Source organism: Phaethon lepturus, unplaced genomic scaffold (genome assembly GCF_000687285.1).
Source record: "Phaethon lepturus isolate BGI_N335 unplaced genomic scaffold, ASM68728v1 scaffold983, whole genome shotgun sequence".
NCBI classification, from domain to species: Eukaryota; Metazoa; Chordata; class Aves; order Phaethontiformes; family Phaethontidae; genus Phaethon; species Phaethon lepturus.
Genome location: NW_010529468.1, coordinates 37,851 through 53,053, shown reverse-complemented (window position 1 = coordinate 53,053; position 15,203 = coordinate 37,851). Strand labels below are relative to the sequence as shown.

At 40.7% G+C, this 15,203-nt stretch overlaps 1 protein-coding gene across 1 annotated transcript in view; it reads left to right on the top strand.

Moving 5' to 3' along the window:
• Nucleotides 1–1,742: 1,742 nt before the first annotated feature.
• LOC104618355 (G-protein coupled receptor 126-like) overlaps nucleotides 1,743–15,203 on the top strand; it is a gene marked incomplete at its 5' end in the record, with an annotated part of 50,989 nt that continues 37,528 nt past the window's right edge. Inside the window, 3 exons of the mRNA XM_010283929.1 lie at nucleotides 1,743–2,084; nucleotides 7,754–8,374; nucleotides 13,134–13,202. Of these exons, the coding sequence (XP_010282231.1) occupies nucleotides 1,743–2,084; nucleotides 7,754–8,374; nucleotides 13,134–13,202 (1,032 nt within the window). The remainder of the gene's footprint in view (nucleotides 2,085–7,753; nucleotides 8,375–13,133; nucleotides 13,203–15,203) is intronic.

Below are 15,203 nucleotides of genomic sequence, written 5' to 3'. Positions count from 1 at the left end.
TGGCTTGGAGCGCGCTTCTCCTGTCCCTCCTCCTCTCGGTCTAGGGCGGCTCTCTGGAAACAGACAGCTGCCCGCGCGACATCCACCGGGCGAAGCCGTCGTCTGTTTGTACAACTGCAGGATTTATAGTCACCATGCTAATAAGTAAATATTCCCTCTCCGGTTAATAAATGGAACAGCAGGGTTTCAGGGCAGGTGAGCATAGTCCTCTGGCTGTAAAGATTTGCAGAGAAATTAAAGAGTGGACAGGCTCCTCTCTGTGCCACAGAGATCAAGTTTTCCAGTGTCATGAGCGCCACTTCTTCCCAAAGCTACCTGCAAATCTTCCAGACAACCTTTTTTTCCCACTGGAACAAACAAGCATCCCTCCTGCCCTTCTGTAAGGTAACCAGCTTGTATTTGGCTCTGAGAGTCCAATTAATTAATAGTCTCTTTACCTCCTTGGGGCCATACGAATTCGTGATTTGCCAATAAAAATTATAAAAACTCTGTAAAATACACCTTGCAATTCTCCCTACGGATGTAAGCCGCTTCTTTTTTCCCCATGCCACTTCACAGGGTCGGGGTCCATTTGCTTAGGCCACGCACAGTTCGAATGTGACTGAACAGTATGAGGACCCAAGCAGTGGAAAGAAACATCAAGGGCTCTTTGGAGAAGTTTCTTGCATTTATTCCTATAAATGTGCTGCTCCGTATGTAGTTTACACTGGACAAATTCTTTTAGTTGCTTTTTGCTTGGGCGACTAATAATGCATGTTCACGTTGTCCTATTTTTTTCATACTTGTAGTGCTTGATGCAGGATTGTGGCCTAATGAAATGTTTGCAAAATAATTCAGCATAAATTCTTTGTTTATCTATTGGCGATACTCAGTTCCCACCTAGTTTGTTCAGTGCTGCTTTGGCAAACTGTTACAGATTTTAACATCAGGCAGTTCACGTTAATTATATCGTATAATACACTAAGTAAATACATGATAAATGAGCAAATGTAAACCAAACAAGAAAGGCAAACTTGGGGACTAACTGGGCCTGAAATTCTTGTGGGTAAGCACAGCAGGTGAGCAAAGGAGTATGAGGAATAGGGTAAGAATTTCTTAGAGCCTGACTGCCACAAATATGTCAATGGAGCTGAGTCAGCATGGGAAGAGTGCAGTAATTTGCTGTTGATTCAAAAACCAGTAGCTCTCTGCTACCCTTCTGGGTGATTTGGAGAGCATTTGCCGGAAACGCTGATGACTAACCTTCGAGAGCTCTTCAACCCATCTTTGTGCTGCTGCGTTCCAGGGACATTCCACTGGAAACAACAGCATGGCACAGAGCTGCTGGAATAGCCACCAGTCAGCATCAGACCAGCAGCCAGAAAATGTAAATGATAAGAGTCATCTTTGTAGAAGTTGCAGTTTAAGAATTTGTTTGCCTTCTGAATTAAAAAATGTTGCTTTCGCTTTGCCTGTGTCAGGTCAATATACATAGCAGATATATAACGTGTGCACAACTGAATATTTGGCAGTATATTTTGTAATTTCTTTTGTGTAGGATTTCTTATATAAAACATTCTTTTGCTGTACTATTCCTCCAGCATTTTGCCCACTAGAAACCAGGCCTTTTTCTGCCTTTCTTCTTCCCATCTCAGTTTATTTTTTTCCATACAGAAATACATTTAGTTACCGTGTTGGTGATTACTTTCCTGTTGAGTTATGTCTCTTCCTGACCTCCAGCCTTTCTCTGGTTTTGTTGCCAGCTCACGGATGCTACGACTGTAGGATCGTGCTAACTGAACCCTCCGGAGTTTTCACTTCTCCGTGCTTCCCCAGTGATTATCCCAACAGCCAAGCGTGCAAGTGGATCATCCGAGCGCCTCACGGATTCATCATACAGCTAACATTTATTGATTTTGACATTGAAGAAGCTCCAGGCTGCATTTATGATTCACTGACATTAGACAACGGAGAAAGCCCAATGAATCTTTGTGGCATCACTGCCAAAGGATTATCCTATAACTCTACCGGAAATGAAATGATCGTGTCATTTAAAAGTGACTTCAGTATCCAAAAGAAAGGTTTTAATGCCAGCTATGTACGAAGTAAGTAAACCCAAAGCATTTCATCCCTCTTACAGGGATGTTAGAAGGAAATGTCCTGTAAGGATTAGAATGATGCTTCCCGAAGGAATCAGCTCCTCCATGAGAAGAGAAAGGTTGGGGAGGCTGCAGGGTAAAACTACGAAGTTCTCTTAGCTGTTTTTTTGAACTAATTTATTTTTCTTGTGATGAAAATAAATTGATTTATTCTGGCACATGACATCAAGTGTGTTAGAAAAACTTTTCACATGCAAAGATTTTAGGCCTAACAGTGCCTCTCCCTGCAGGTTTATGCTGGAGGGTTTGGAAGCAGGACACCTGTCCTTCATTTCAGCATAACTGCAGAGGGACATAGAAACCTAAAGGAGAGCATGAGAGGGAACTTAGCTGAGCCAGAAACAAGGCCAGCCCAGACCCCTGGCCCAGTGAAATGCCCAATGGCGAGGAGGAGTTTGTGCGGAAGGCAGAACGTCTCAGGGGCTCTTCCAGCCTCTAGAAGAAACTCCCAGGGATGAACTGGCATTGCAAAATGGGTGCCTTTCGTTCCAGTTCCTTGACCTTTCTTTCCCTTCCTTAAATACATAGCAGTGCTTAAATTTTAAAAAGCCTAACAATTGCAAAAAAAAAAAAAAAAAAAAAGAGACACTCATGCTTTTTCCCCTAAAAGATAAGGGTGCAAATAACATGTGATTGATGTTTGTGTTGTTGTTTAAAGCATTAATTAAATGTTGCTCTCACATGACAGTAACGGGCAGCGAGGTAACGGAGGGCATTAGGATGATCGCTTACTGGCCCCATATGCTACTCACCAGTATTCCACTTCAGGGTTACAGCTTACAGTTGCGTGCTCCCTGTAGGCTTTCTTTTTGTTGAAGTCACACGCCTCAGACTGAATACTATTATTGCATTGAGCACTTACATTATTGTAGCACGCAAGTGCTGTTGGTTGGCTGGCTGCTGTAGAGACAGAGAGCAGGGAGGTTTGCCGTAATCTCTTCAGTCACAAGCACATCTTCCTCATGATTTTTTTTTTCCTAATATTTATTACACATATCATGTTTTAAAATAATTAAGATAGTAAGCCCCAGAAACCATAAGATGAAAGTAGTCCTGATTATGCCAGCAAAATTTGTGTGCAGTTCTGAAAACTAAAAAGGTAATGTCATATCAGAGGAGGTTAAAGTACTTCTTTCTACTGAGGTTCTTTCATGCTGACAAAATCAATGTAGTAATGATTATAGGAGCAACTATTCTCTTCTAAAAGTGGAAGCAAATTTTCTGAAAGGTTTCTCTATTTGAAAATAGCAGCTCTTGCTGTATTTTAAGAAGTTGTAAAATAAAGCGGATCATAAAAAATTATATGCAATCAGATCATGCAAAATTATTTATTTATTTATTCATCTTTAATATTTTAATGTTTAAGTATAACTATAAGGGATAAGATGACTTACAGTTGTAATTGAAAGATGCAATGTTGCCCTTAGGATCAATGAGGAGGAGACAAAAGGTCCACATAGTCAGAGAACCATTTGTGTATATATCTATAGGTAATGTATTTTTATGAAAGCAAGAATATTACCTCCGTGCCAAATTGAATAGTACCTTATGTTCATGGATAACACCATTAAAGTTAAATAGTATTGGAAGATACCCTTTTGGTTTGAATACGAAGACTACTCCCCAGTGTGAGTAAAGGTATTGCTGACCTTCACCAGTGACCTGTATTTTAATGTTTCACATATATATTAGTTCAGAAACTCTATGTTAAGGCTTGCTGTTAAGCATCTAGACTAAAGCTGCTGAATTTTGTTTCATTACTCCAAACCTGTAATTCTCACCTGACATCTTGATTTTGACATGGATGCCAGGAGAGCTGACTGCCTGCATCTAGGGCAAATTTTAACTATATTCTGCTTATTGCCCACAGTAATTACATTGGGTTCAGAAGATAGTTACAGACAAGGATCATGGCAGCATTTAACCTGGTAACGGATACCGAAAAGGGGCTTGGTAAAAGGTTGATAATGTACTGCTTTCATTTCAAGTTATAAGAGCACGTAGACAATAGGACATCAATGCACACACACTGAAATTGGAACTCATCTGCGTGGCAGATGTCAGTGCTATGCTCTCCTGTCCTTGCAAAGAGACCCCAAAGCCATCAGAGAGATTGCACACCCCCTCACTTCAGGTCGCCCCCAGTGGAGTTTCAAAGCTCCTTTGTAAAGCTGACACCATTGTTACTACTAGGAACATGATACCTGGGCAAAATCATTCATTGCTCCCAGAGCGAGGGAAACAATATAATATTTATATTTTCTTTCATTTGTCAGAAATGATCATGTGCAAATAACAAAATTAAGTAGTTCAGTTTTTAGTTTCACAAAGTAATGCAAAGTTGGAAAGTAAAGGGCTGTTCAAAGACACACAGCAATTTGCTGTCTAGAAATGGCATTTAAGAAGGCATTAATGGTACGTCCTAACATACAACATGTACACAAGACAAAATATAGGTGGGGAAAGACAAATATAAGAGACTAAGTGAGTTTTGGGAGGGAATTAGCTGAGACTAGAATAGCTTTTGTGTGCTCAGTTATCCAAGAGTGGTTTCAAATTGAATTTCACAGAGCACGTCCTGTTACCCATAACAAGTTGGCCACCCACACACATGTTGGCTTTCCTGGTTGTCAACTCCTACAACACACCAACAGCAGATGGATGGGCCATATCCTCAGCTGCAGTAAATGAATGCAGCTTTGCTAGTCTTAAGGGGATTATGTCAATTTACACCAGCTGAAGAGCTGGCATGTTAAATAATTTTCTAGTGATAGTTAGTTGTGTAAGTGATAGCTCCACCAGTGAGTAGAAGTCATGAAGTCACCAAAAGGAGAGGAAGGAGAGCCAACAGACCTCTTAGTACAGAAATGCTCGAGACAGCGTCATGTAAAATTAGCCCAGAGTTGAGCAGTACTGCCGTAGCCCAGAGTAAAAGCACAGTTCAGTGTGGTAGTAACAAAAAGCTCTCAACCAGGTATTTTGTACGTAGACATTTGCAGACCTCATTAAAGCTGGTACTTTTCTGCCAGCATCAGTGAAAGGGCGGATGAAAGCAGTGAAGCTGGGAACAGCAGAAGCCGCCCCTCCAGCACCAAACCGTGCTGAAAAGCCCGTCATCTGGCAGGAAAGCAGTTTTTCCTGCAAGGGATTGTAAAGTACCACCTAAGGACTCCCTGCTTGCTGATGTGTAACGGGGTGGATGAGATGCGAGACGGCGAGCTGCAAGTAAGCTCGGGGCTCTAAAAAGCAGCGGAGGCAGCTTCGGGTAGTCCCAGCGCTCCCCTAAAAGCAGATGTGGATCTCGGAACACTGAGCTGCCTTGTGGCTGGTCGCTCCTGCTGCGTCCAGGCTGCCAAGGCTTTTGTACATTCTCCATGAGTAAATAGCAATCTGTCCAAAAAAAAACCCAAAAACCCACCCCCCATTCGTTGTAATCCAGTTATCTTCCTAACAGAAACAATTTAACGACATTCTGAAAGTAGTCTACACACTTGGATGACTATTCCAAGAGTGTATGTGTATTCTTCCTCGGAGAATAACCAGATTCTCCAACACTAACATCTGAAATTCATCAGTATGATGGCTGGCTGTGCAACAGTAATCAGGAAAGAGATCTTAATGATGATGGCAGGATTCTGTTTTCTCCACATAGACAAAATGCTTGTCAGTTTGGTCTTCTCACTGTACAGGGAAGGTGCCAGTGGATAAATCTGTCAGATGAGTACAGCAAAGTTGAGCAGACTTGTTCACTACCGGAGCAATGTCCTCCCTGTTTATTTCTTTTCCTCTGCTGTTTAAATGTGGCCACGTGGTCCATAACTCTCCTGACCACCTTAACACAGACTGGACAGTGCTTAAATGAGCTTTCTTCTTTTTCAAGTCATGAATTCTTATACTTCTTCTGGAACACTTTCCATGTTACGTAAAGAAGCTTACAGTATAATTAACCCATGAAAAAAATGCTGTTTTCAATGCAGAGTTGAACACATTTTCTATCTATAAAATTGTTACAACATACTTTTGCCCTTGGGGAGAAGAAAAAAAAATCTGTGAAGTAAATCCAGTAGCTATAAAAGCCCAGCATTTTTCCCTCTTCCCTCCCATTCTCCAGTTGCTGGTTTGGCAGATAATATGCAATGCTTTCTGTTATTTTACTATATAATATATTGGTCAAAGTATGTCCTTGTGTATATCCAAATATGCTACTTTGGAGCTCAGAGTCTTTGCAAGCAGCTGCCAAAGGGAAATTGCAATACCACTGACTCTACAGAATGCTTATACCCCATATATCTGTCTGTTTCCTGAGTATGGTGTGACAGTTACCCTTCCCTCACGTGTCTCACCTTCTCATATTGAGAGGTTTTTATTTCATTCTGAGAAAGGAACAAGTGTAGTAGTTAATATATGTGTTGTGACATCACTTAAAAATCCCAGGGGAGACTAGGGATTAACTACTGTTGCAGTTACTCTTCAGTTCTAGCAAAAACCAGTTTCGCTTCAGCATATACGCTGTGAAAATGCGTGAAAGAGGTAGCAGATGTTTGCTGGAGGTGTGATCCGCCACGGAACTGCAGAGCCAGAAGTGAAACGGAGGGCTGCTGCAATCTGGTGGTGTTGACCTCGATGCCTTTGCAATTACTGATAACCTGAAGGTTCTTTCTGTGGAAAAATCTACTAAAAGGATTCTGCTGCCATAAATGTGCCAATAAAACCGAGCATATTGACACTTTATTTTGAAAAATAACGTTCTCCAAACTCGAGTGAACAGAATCGTCATTAATACCTTCATGGAGAAAAAGCGTCTGTCGTGTGATACTGGTTTTCACGTTTGGTGAGTGCCATTTTGCCAGCGCAAATGAATATACGTCGTAATGACTAGAGGCAGAGTCATTCCGCCCGTGCCTGAACACCCTCGTGGCAGTGCATATTTGTAAGAGGATTAGCCATTTCTAGATACTTGTGCAAAATCCAAAACTGCTGACCCAAATATTAGCAAATAGTGAACAGCTTCATATAAATATTCATGAACACACGACTGCAGTATTCAACCAGAAGATGCCCATTAGCTGAATTCAGGAACAAAAGGTATCAGTTTTCCAAGGAATGTAATGGGGGTTTTTCTCTGTTGCAATATTTAAAAGAAACAAGGCCTGAATTTCATGGGTGTAATGCAGTCGTGCAGACAAGTAATTAAAATAATATCTTTTAAAAGCAAGTCATACTGTGTTTTTCAAATAACTGGTTTATTCCATTGCCTAATGCGTCCTTACTAGATGAATGAGTAGCAATTTTTATAAAGTGAGCTGAGGCAGAGTTGGAAGTTATAGGTAATTACGTCCTAATATTGCTCTTAATGCAACTTGAGGGGTTGTTAACTGTGTACAGCGCAGCATTCTCTGTGCTATTGAGAAGGAACTCGGCATATTTTCGGCTGAGTGCACTCCCGAGCCAAATTCCCCTTCATATGTGCTATTGGTATAGTACAGTGATAAAAACCACCTGATGAATGTTTGATTTAATGAATGTTACTTTATCCCCTGCTGCCCGTCTGCCTTTATTTCTGTATGATGAAATTTTTTTGTTTTGTTAATTGATTTATCTGCTCTTGGTTCTAGTCGCCGTGTCTCTGAGGAATCAGAAGGTCGTCATTCCCCAGGTTCCTGACGTCGACGCTGTGTCGGTGGCAGAGGCTGTCTCAGTGCCAGAGCTTAGCCAGTTTACGCTGTGCTTTGAAGCAACCAAGGGCAGCAGCGATGACAACGATGACTGGAAGGTGTTCTCCTACACCGACGGATTGTCAACAGAATTCTTCAGCTTCGGGAAGACCACACGAGGCCATTTTGTGTCCATCTCCGGCGCGCAGTGCATCCTTGAGAATGCGTTGCCCCGAAGTGCGGAGTTTTTCACGGGAACCTTTCAACAGCTCTGTGTCGTAGGGGATAGCTTCTCGGGCAGTATAGGCATATATGCCAAAAGCACCTATCACATAGTGTACTGTCCGGGTATCTTTGGCAAAGTTATCCCTGGAAACGGGAGGCTGGTGCTGGGCTCAAACAGCAATGAAGTGAGCTCTCTAAATGGGGACATTTACAACTTCCGCCTCTGGAATTTCACCATGAATGCGCAAACGCTGGCCAACCTCAGCTGCGATGTGAAAGGAAACATTGTAGACTGGGAAAATGAATTCTGGAGTATTCCAACTTCAGCACTGAAAGCAGAAAACAATTTGAGTTGTGGTGAGTACGCTTTGCCAAATCTTTTTTGCTTATTTTCCCCACACACTTCTGCATTGTGCTGAACATATAATGTACCAGCAGGGGAAAAAAAGAGAATTCCTGTGAAAGAAAAACAGCTAGGTCTTACCTTTCTTAGACTTCGGCTCAACTCTTACCAAACACAGAGGCTTTGAAAGGGGATACAGTTGATTCCCTAAAGGAAAAAAAACAAGTCCCCTGCGTATATTGAGTTGCTGCTTGAAATGATCTGCAGATCAAAGTTTTGCCCAAACAGTTTGTTTATTTGCCTTTTACTCCTACAAAATCTGGATAACAGGCTGGCATCAAGTGGGATTACAGGGGTCTCTGGAGAAAAAAAAAAGTGTGTTCACTAACCATTTAGTATATGTTTTTGTAACTGCCCTTTGGCCCTTTGATTAGCCAGAAGGAGCACTTGCTAGCCTTGTGCTGTGTGTGCAGACCCAGCAAAAGCAGTGACAGAACAACAGTGCATATGAGCCAGAAAAATACAAGAAAAGATTACATTGGAGGAGGCAGGCAGGAAGAAAGAGTTTTAGATCAGAATCATTGGGATTTCTCCTCCCAATGACATATTATCAGTCCTTCTTTTAATTAAGTAGTTACTGAAGGTCGGTCTTCCTGTAGATTACTCCAGAAGATAACTTTCAATACATTGTCCAACCTGTTCTCATTTCATGGTTCAAACACTTGATTCTCGTAAGTGTCCAGGTGTAATTTTTATATATGTGTGTGTTATTACAGCCAGTTGACAATTTTCTACTGGAATGTTTTTTTCCAGATGAAAAAAAATCAAAACTGAAAAATCTTTGTCACGTTGGACAAATGTTTTTATTTTTCTTATTTTTTAGAAAGAATGTTTTGGTTAGTAACAACTTTAGAGATATTTGGATAATTATAAAGTGCATATGGGAAAATCTGAATCATGGCCAGCAGTAGCCTATACATGCACATATGATGCTTGTGAAAATCAACTGCTATCAAACTCCATGTCCCCAGAGTTTGAGCCCTCCTATTGTAGCAAGTACACATTTGTTAAAAAAAAAAAAGTTAAAGTAAACAGTAACAAATATTGGTTCTTGCTAAACCACGTGCAGTCTTTTCATATCGAATGTTGTCCTCTCCAATTTTGCCTTCTTGCTCCTCTGACACCTCACTACTTATTAGTTTAAACATAGTTTAAATAGCGTCAATATAAGCATCTCCTGACAGAGCATCTGTCAGCACTCTGAGAATCCTTAGCTTAAGACAGAAACTGGCATCATTAAGGTGTGCTATTTTCTGTATCTAATAGCTCATGAGGGATTAAGGTGGCTAAAAGAACCATTTTGCTTGCTTTAGTTTACTCAAACTGAAACGTGAGGTTCTCATTCCCAGCTAAACTCGCCGGGACAGCTCTCAGCATGCCTCAGCTAAAAACATTTAAGCAACACCTCTATAAAAACACAAGCAACTGGGTGCCTTCACCCCTCTACCAGAACAAAGAAAAGGCTGACCTAAACCGTGACTGATGAAGGTGCTCTGGACAAGAAAGTTGTTGCTTTTCCATCAGTATGAACTGGTCTGAAGAAAGTAACTTCCCAGAAAATCTTACTCCTCTTACTCCATTATACCATATACCACAGCATTTTTACTAAACAGCCTACCCAGACCTCTGTAAATGTTGCAGCCTCATTTAATTTTGACTGGAGTCTATCTTCCTGTTAAAGACTGCCCTGTGACACAAATGCAGTATCACAGCTGTGGTCATAGACACAATACACTTATTTTCATTCCACAGCTTTATTCCTTGGGATGTCGTTGTTCAGCAGTTTCCTTACAGCAGAACATTATTTTACAAAAACGTATATTAGCGTTCTTATGTTAGGCTCAGGTGTCTATGCAAGCCACGTCAAATGTATCTATAGATAAGCATTGTCATTTCCTCTAACTAAGCCTATGAGAAAACTAACTCGCTCATCTCACTAGGCAGTCTTTTGCTTTCTGAGATGTTAAATACTGGGTGCAGTGCCATTTCAAAAATCGTTACTAATCCCAGAGATGGAATTGTTAGAATTTTCTTCCCTTCATCTTCTTGAATAAAAGCCTTCATTGTAAAACCAGCCTTCAAGAGGAGAGTTGATGAGTCAGGCTATCAGCCATGAATAAGCCACTGACAGTGGGGAGATGACTCTAACTGATTAGGCTTCATTTACCAGCAGTGGAAGGATTTATGCAGAAAAGACGTTTTCGCACAGCTCCAATCATGCTTCCCCAGGAAGCGGCACGTAACTTAAAAAAGAAAACAAAACAAAACAAGCGTTTAGCAGTGATCTCAACATATCTGCGCCTGAACAGCGCTTACGTTTTTCAAGGGGTATTATTTTCATGTTTTTTCAGACAAAGCTTTTACAAGTAGATTTACAGAGTATGAAAACACGGGCAAATTGTTCCAGATAATCTTTTCATAGTTTTACCTTCTCCTAGTTTATTCCTTAGACTAATGTTTTCACAGCTGTGCAATCATGGTGGGGTGTTTCTGGAAGACTTGATGGAATTCTGTTTTTATTGCCGTACCTTCGCATGGCTTGCATTTAAAGGTATATGTACACTGCCTGGCTAGCCGGACTAATTTTAAAACAAGTAGCCTAAGTAACGATAGCAGTGTAACACCACCAGTTCAGAGCTTAGTGCAGGCAAACTGAGGAGCATTTAATCAACTCCTAGTACTGATTTTGGAGCACTGGCTACACCTATAGCAGGATTTGATCTACTCAGTTTAAGGGTAACGTGGCTGCACATCTGTCCATGCCTGCAATTGCGTGTCCACTTCATATGAGTCCTTCATTCCCAAAGGCCAGAGGAATTCTTAGTTTTGCTGTCAGGTTTAACTCAGGGTGGGATCTGTCTGCCTTAGGCAGCTGAATGATGTTTCAGGCTGAGCTAATTGCCCTCAGTGCAGTTTATGAATAGTGGAATGAAAAAGGCCATTCCAAAGGTCAGTTCATCTCCTACTGGAGAAGATGTCACAGTGAAGTCAAAAGTTTTGTGCTGTAGGAGTGCCTGTTCCTCTCTGCCGACTATAAAGAAAGTCTAGCATGACGAGCGGATACGGATGTCTGAGTTTTAGACATTTGAACTGGGTGAGATATATCACACAAAGTGTCCGTAATACAGGTCCGTATCTGCTGTTCACATTACTGACCATGCCACTTGGCTTCATACAGTAGATTATGCCAAGTATCTGTTTGCATCCAAATTATTATATTTTCTTTAGTGGACACTGTGGGAAAGTCTAGTCTGGACAGAATTGGATCCAGTTAAATCTTTAAAAAGTTTCTTGAATATATTCACTGAAAATACTCCTTTTTTAAAGTATACAGTCTTCTGACTTAAGTGCTTTGTAAAGTTGGATTGGATTTTTTTTTTAGTTTCACCATATAAAATCATAATCTTTTTTTAAATACTCACTGAAGAAAATACGAAGGTCCACAGATTTTTAGCCAACTTTCAGGTGATCTTTCTGTGATACAGAACCAAGAGGACATAACTTACGTCAGGTTTTGATGTTGACTGTTTAATATTAGCACACGTGGGGGGCTTTTTGGAGGGGGAGAAATCTCACATAGGAGGTAGTATATTCACTTACAACATCCTTCCCAGAGTTCATAGGAGGTGTATCAAGGAAATGAATTTGCCTGTATCTCTTAATCCATTAAAAAAAAAAAAAGCTGAGCTTTAATGTTTGTTGAGGATCATATGTTTTAAATTCTGCCATATTTTTGTCGGCGACACATGTAATGGTATCTGTGGCGTGTCACGGTTTCTGTGTCGAAGCCCCACGCTTCATCTGTTCTTGCATCACAGGAAATATCGTCCCAGCTATCTTTACGAGCTGATGGGTGGTGGCTCTTTAATTTTATGAAGGAAACGCTGTTTCATGAGAGATCCTCATTGAGTCAATATGATTCTGAAGTGGTAAAGCCGAAGCCAAGAGCGCAGTGCTCGCAGTAGGTGCCGGTGATGCCGTACTCTGGCCCCGTTGTTTTCGACACTGTGTGCCAAAGCAGCTGTACCTGCAGCTGGACCGCTGGGGTGCACAAAGTGTAATAATGCAGTTTCACCAGTTCTTTTTCTGTAGCCATTCTTATGTGCCCTGCTTTTGTCTCCAGACCATCAAAGTGTGTGTATGTTGTTATGAATAATTCAGTAGAGATACAGGCTTATAACATTATCTGCTTATAAATCATGCATACCAGAATATTAATCACACCCACGCTCTGGGCAGAGGAACAAGTTTAATCACCTTTTATCTGGTTGGTGTCTGTCACAGAAGATTGCTCAGAAGCGTGCGGTGGGTAACCTGTGCTACAGCAGTGGAGCGCGGTTGCTTCTCCAAGGCGCATGTTATGACGATGGGATAAATCCTATGGCCGCACTGACCCCTCCGCCTAAAGCTGGCTCACAGAGTACACGCAAGCTGTGTTTATTTAAGGCGATGTTACTTAGCGAAAGTTAAGAAAACGGGGAGGTTACGTAAGTGACTGTAACTTGGAAGTCAGCAGGGTTTTCATGGATCCCTCAGCCGCAACAGAAGGTGAAAACGCTTAAGTCTTACAGGCAAGTGGCAATATCAGTTTTGCCACAGAGAGAAATTAGAAAGAGGACTGTGACACTACAAGATACAACATATTTTGAGACATGGTAGTTTTATGCCTAGTAGCCAGACTTTTCTAATTATTTTACTTTCTTTTTTCTAAAGGCTCGTACCTAATTCCCTCCTCTGCAATTGAACCAACCAGTTGTGCAAACCTAGGAAGCCTTTGCCAAGGTAAGAAGCCCAGGTCATTCTCACAGTTACATCTTTATTGTCCTTGGTTTTTTTATTCCATTTCTGTTTTATTATTGTTTTTAAAAGGGTGAACTGCAATAAAAAATAGAAAGGAAAGGAATTCCTTAGTCTCATCAAGTGCGTGGGTGTCCTGTATGTACAATATGTGGAAAAAATATGATCACTCCCTTGATAATAACATTTTCCAAATAGTCTCCATTATATCAAAACTGAATTAATTGACTCGGTTCTTTCTCCATCTCTTTTCCTCCTGCACATTTTGTCAATAAAATATTAACCAGGGTAAGAAGTAGGTATATCTGTAAATAAAAAATGAGCAGATGTAAATAAAGTAACTGACTATTATTCATTTTTTTTCCCGATAAGCTATTTGGAGGCTAGATACTTTGAGATTAGCAAGTAAAAGGTTAACATCAAACTGCAAAATCTAGCAGCCACTGGATTTGTTACAGCACTTATCGATGGTTTAATGTTGTAAAAATCACCACATGTAAGAATTCGTAAGGTCTCTTGAAAGGTCAGCTCGGCTGAATGCAAGGAATAGGTGAACCCTAAAGATTTCCATGCCATGTGAATCCTTGGACATGCAAGCACAGTTAATTCCTTCTACTCTGCTTAGAGGCTGAAGTTCTATAAAAACGCTCGACATGAACATCAGCCCATTTCCACAATACCTGCATGAAAACAGACCTGCTAATGAGGTGGCATCCTATGTTAAACTTTAATCACAGCAGCAGCTGCACCGAAAATCACGCCTAGCTCTGTAACCCTGAATGGTGGAGGATGGAGACAGGAGAGAATAAAATATAAAATGGGATGGAGGAAGTCTCAGAATTCTTTCAAAACCGACATTTACAAGTAAATGAGATTTAGCTTAAAAATAAGGAAAATGCACTCTGCTTGGGAAACCAGTAAGAGATCTGTGTCAGTCCGCAGTGCACTACTACTAGATTTTCCTGAGGTAAATTTGGTTCAGCGTCTTGGAGCATATTGTACTGGTCTCCACAGAGAAAGTGAAATGCCAGTTATGTCCATAATGAGGTTTCAAACAGTAATTTTCAGGCTTCATATTCACAAAGCATAGTACCATCTAAATATTACTACTCAAAAACCTTAGGTAAATGTGACAGCAACAATTATTCAGTATTAGTCTTTTTATACGTAAAGGTTAATGCAGCCACCATATAAAGATCTTTGTGTATTCTCTTGGAAGAACTCTGAGAGTTTTCCTCTATCAAAATGGCGTGATGTGAAAGGAGAGAGAATATCTTTCATTAGGTCAGCTAATACGGCTGCAGACATGGACACACTTTCAGCAGAACAAGCCTGCGTTTCTAAAAGCCTCAGCCTTTTTTCCAGCTTTATTAACTTGTCTAGTAGAAGATACTCCTAATAAAAGTCGCTACCTTTCAAACTTGCTTCTCTTAACTTCTTAGACCATCACATCTTCAATAAACACTATGACTCCTTTCACAAAGGTAGTATTCTTTCCTTCTCTGAAAAGTGTCTGGTAAAGTGTCACTGGTGTTCTGTGTCACTGTGGAAGTGGCAGATCAGATTTACCCTGTTCCTTATCATCATCGTTATTGTCATAATAGTGAAAATCATAAAAAGATGTCTGTCTGTCTGTTTCTGTCAGCACTGCAGACTTATTTTAAGCTGAGAGGCCAGTTTGGATTCTTTGTTTGTTTGTTTGTTGCATGTTGTGCAATAGCACCAGTAACAAAGTTTGTGGATGCCAGATTATGTCAGCTACAGTTTGATGAAAGAGCCATTTTCTCCATTATGCTTAGCAAATGTTTTCATTCAGTGGAAGAGGCCTCCTTTAACAGTGTTGGCTGGAAGATGCAATCAGTAAGAAGCCTTAAAACTTGTCTCTCAGACAGCGTAGCCCTGAAGTTACATGGAATAAGAGCTTTTTGTATTACAGGGTGTCGCTTTATATATTCATATTCCCACTTAGATCCTGTTTGATGCAGT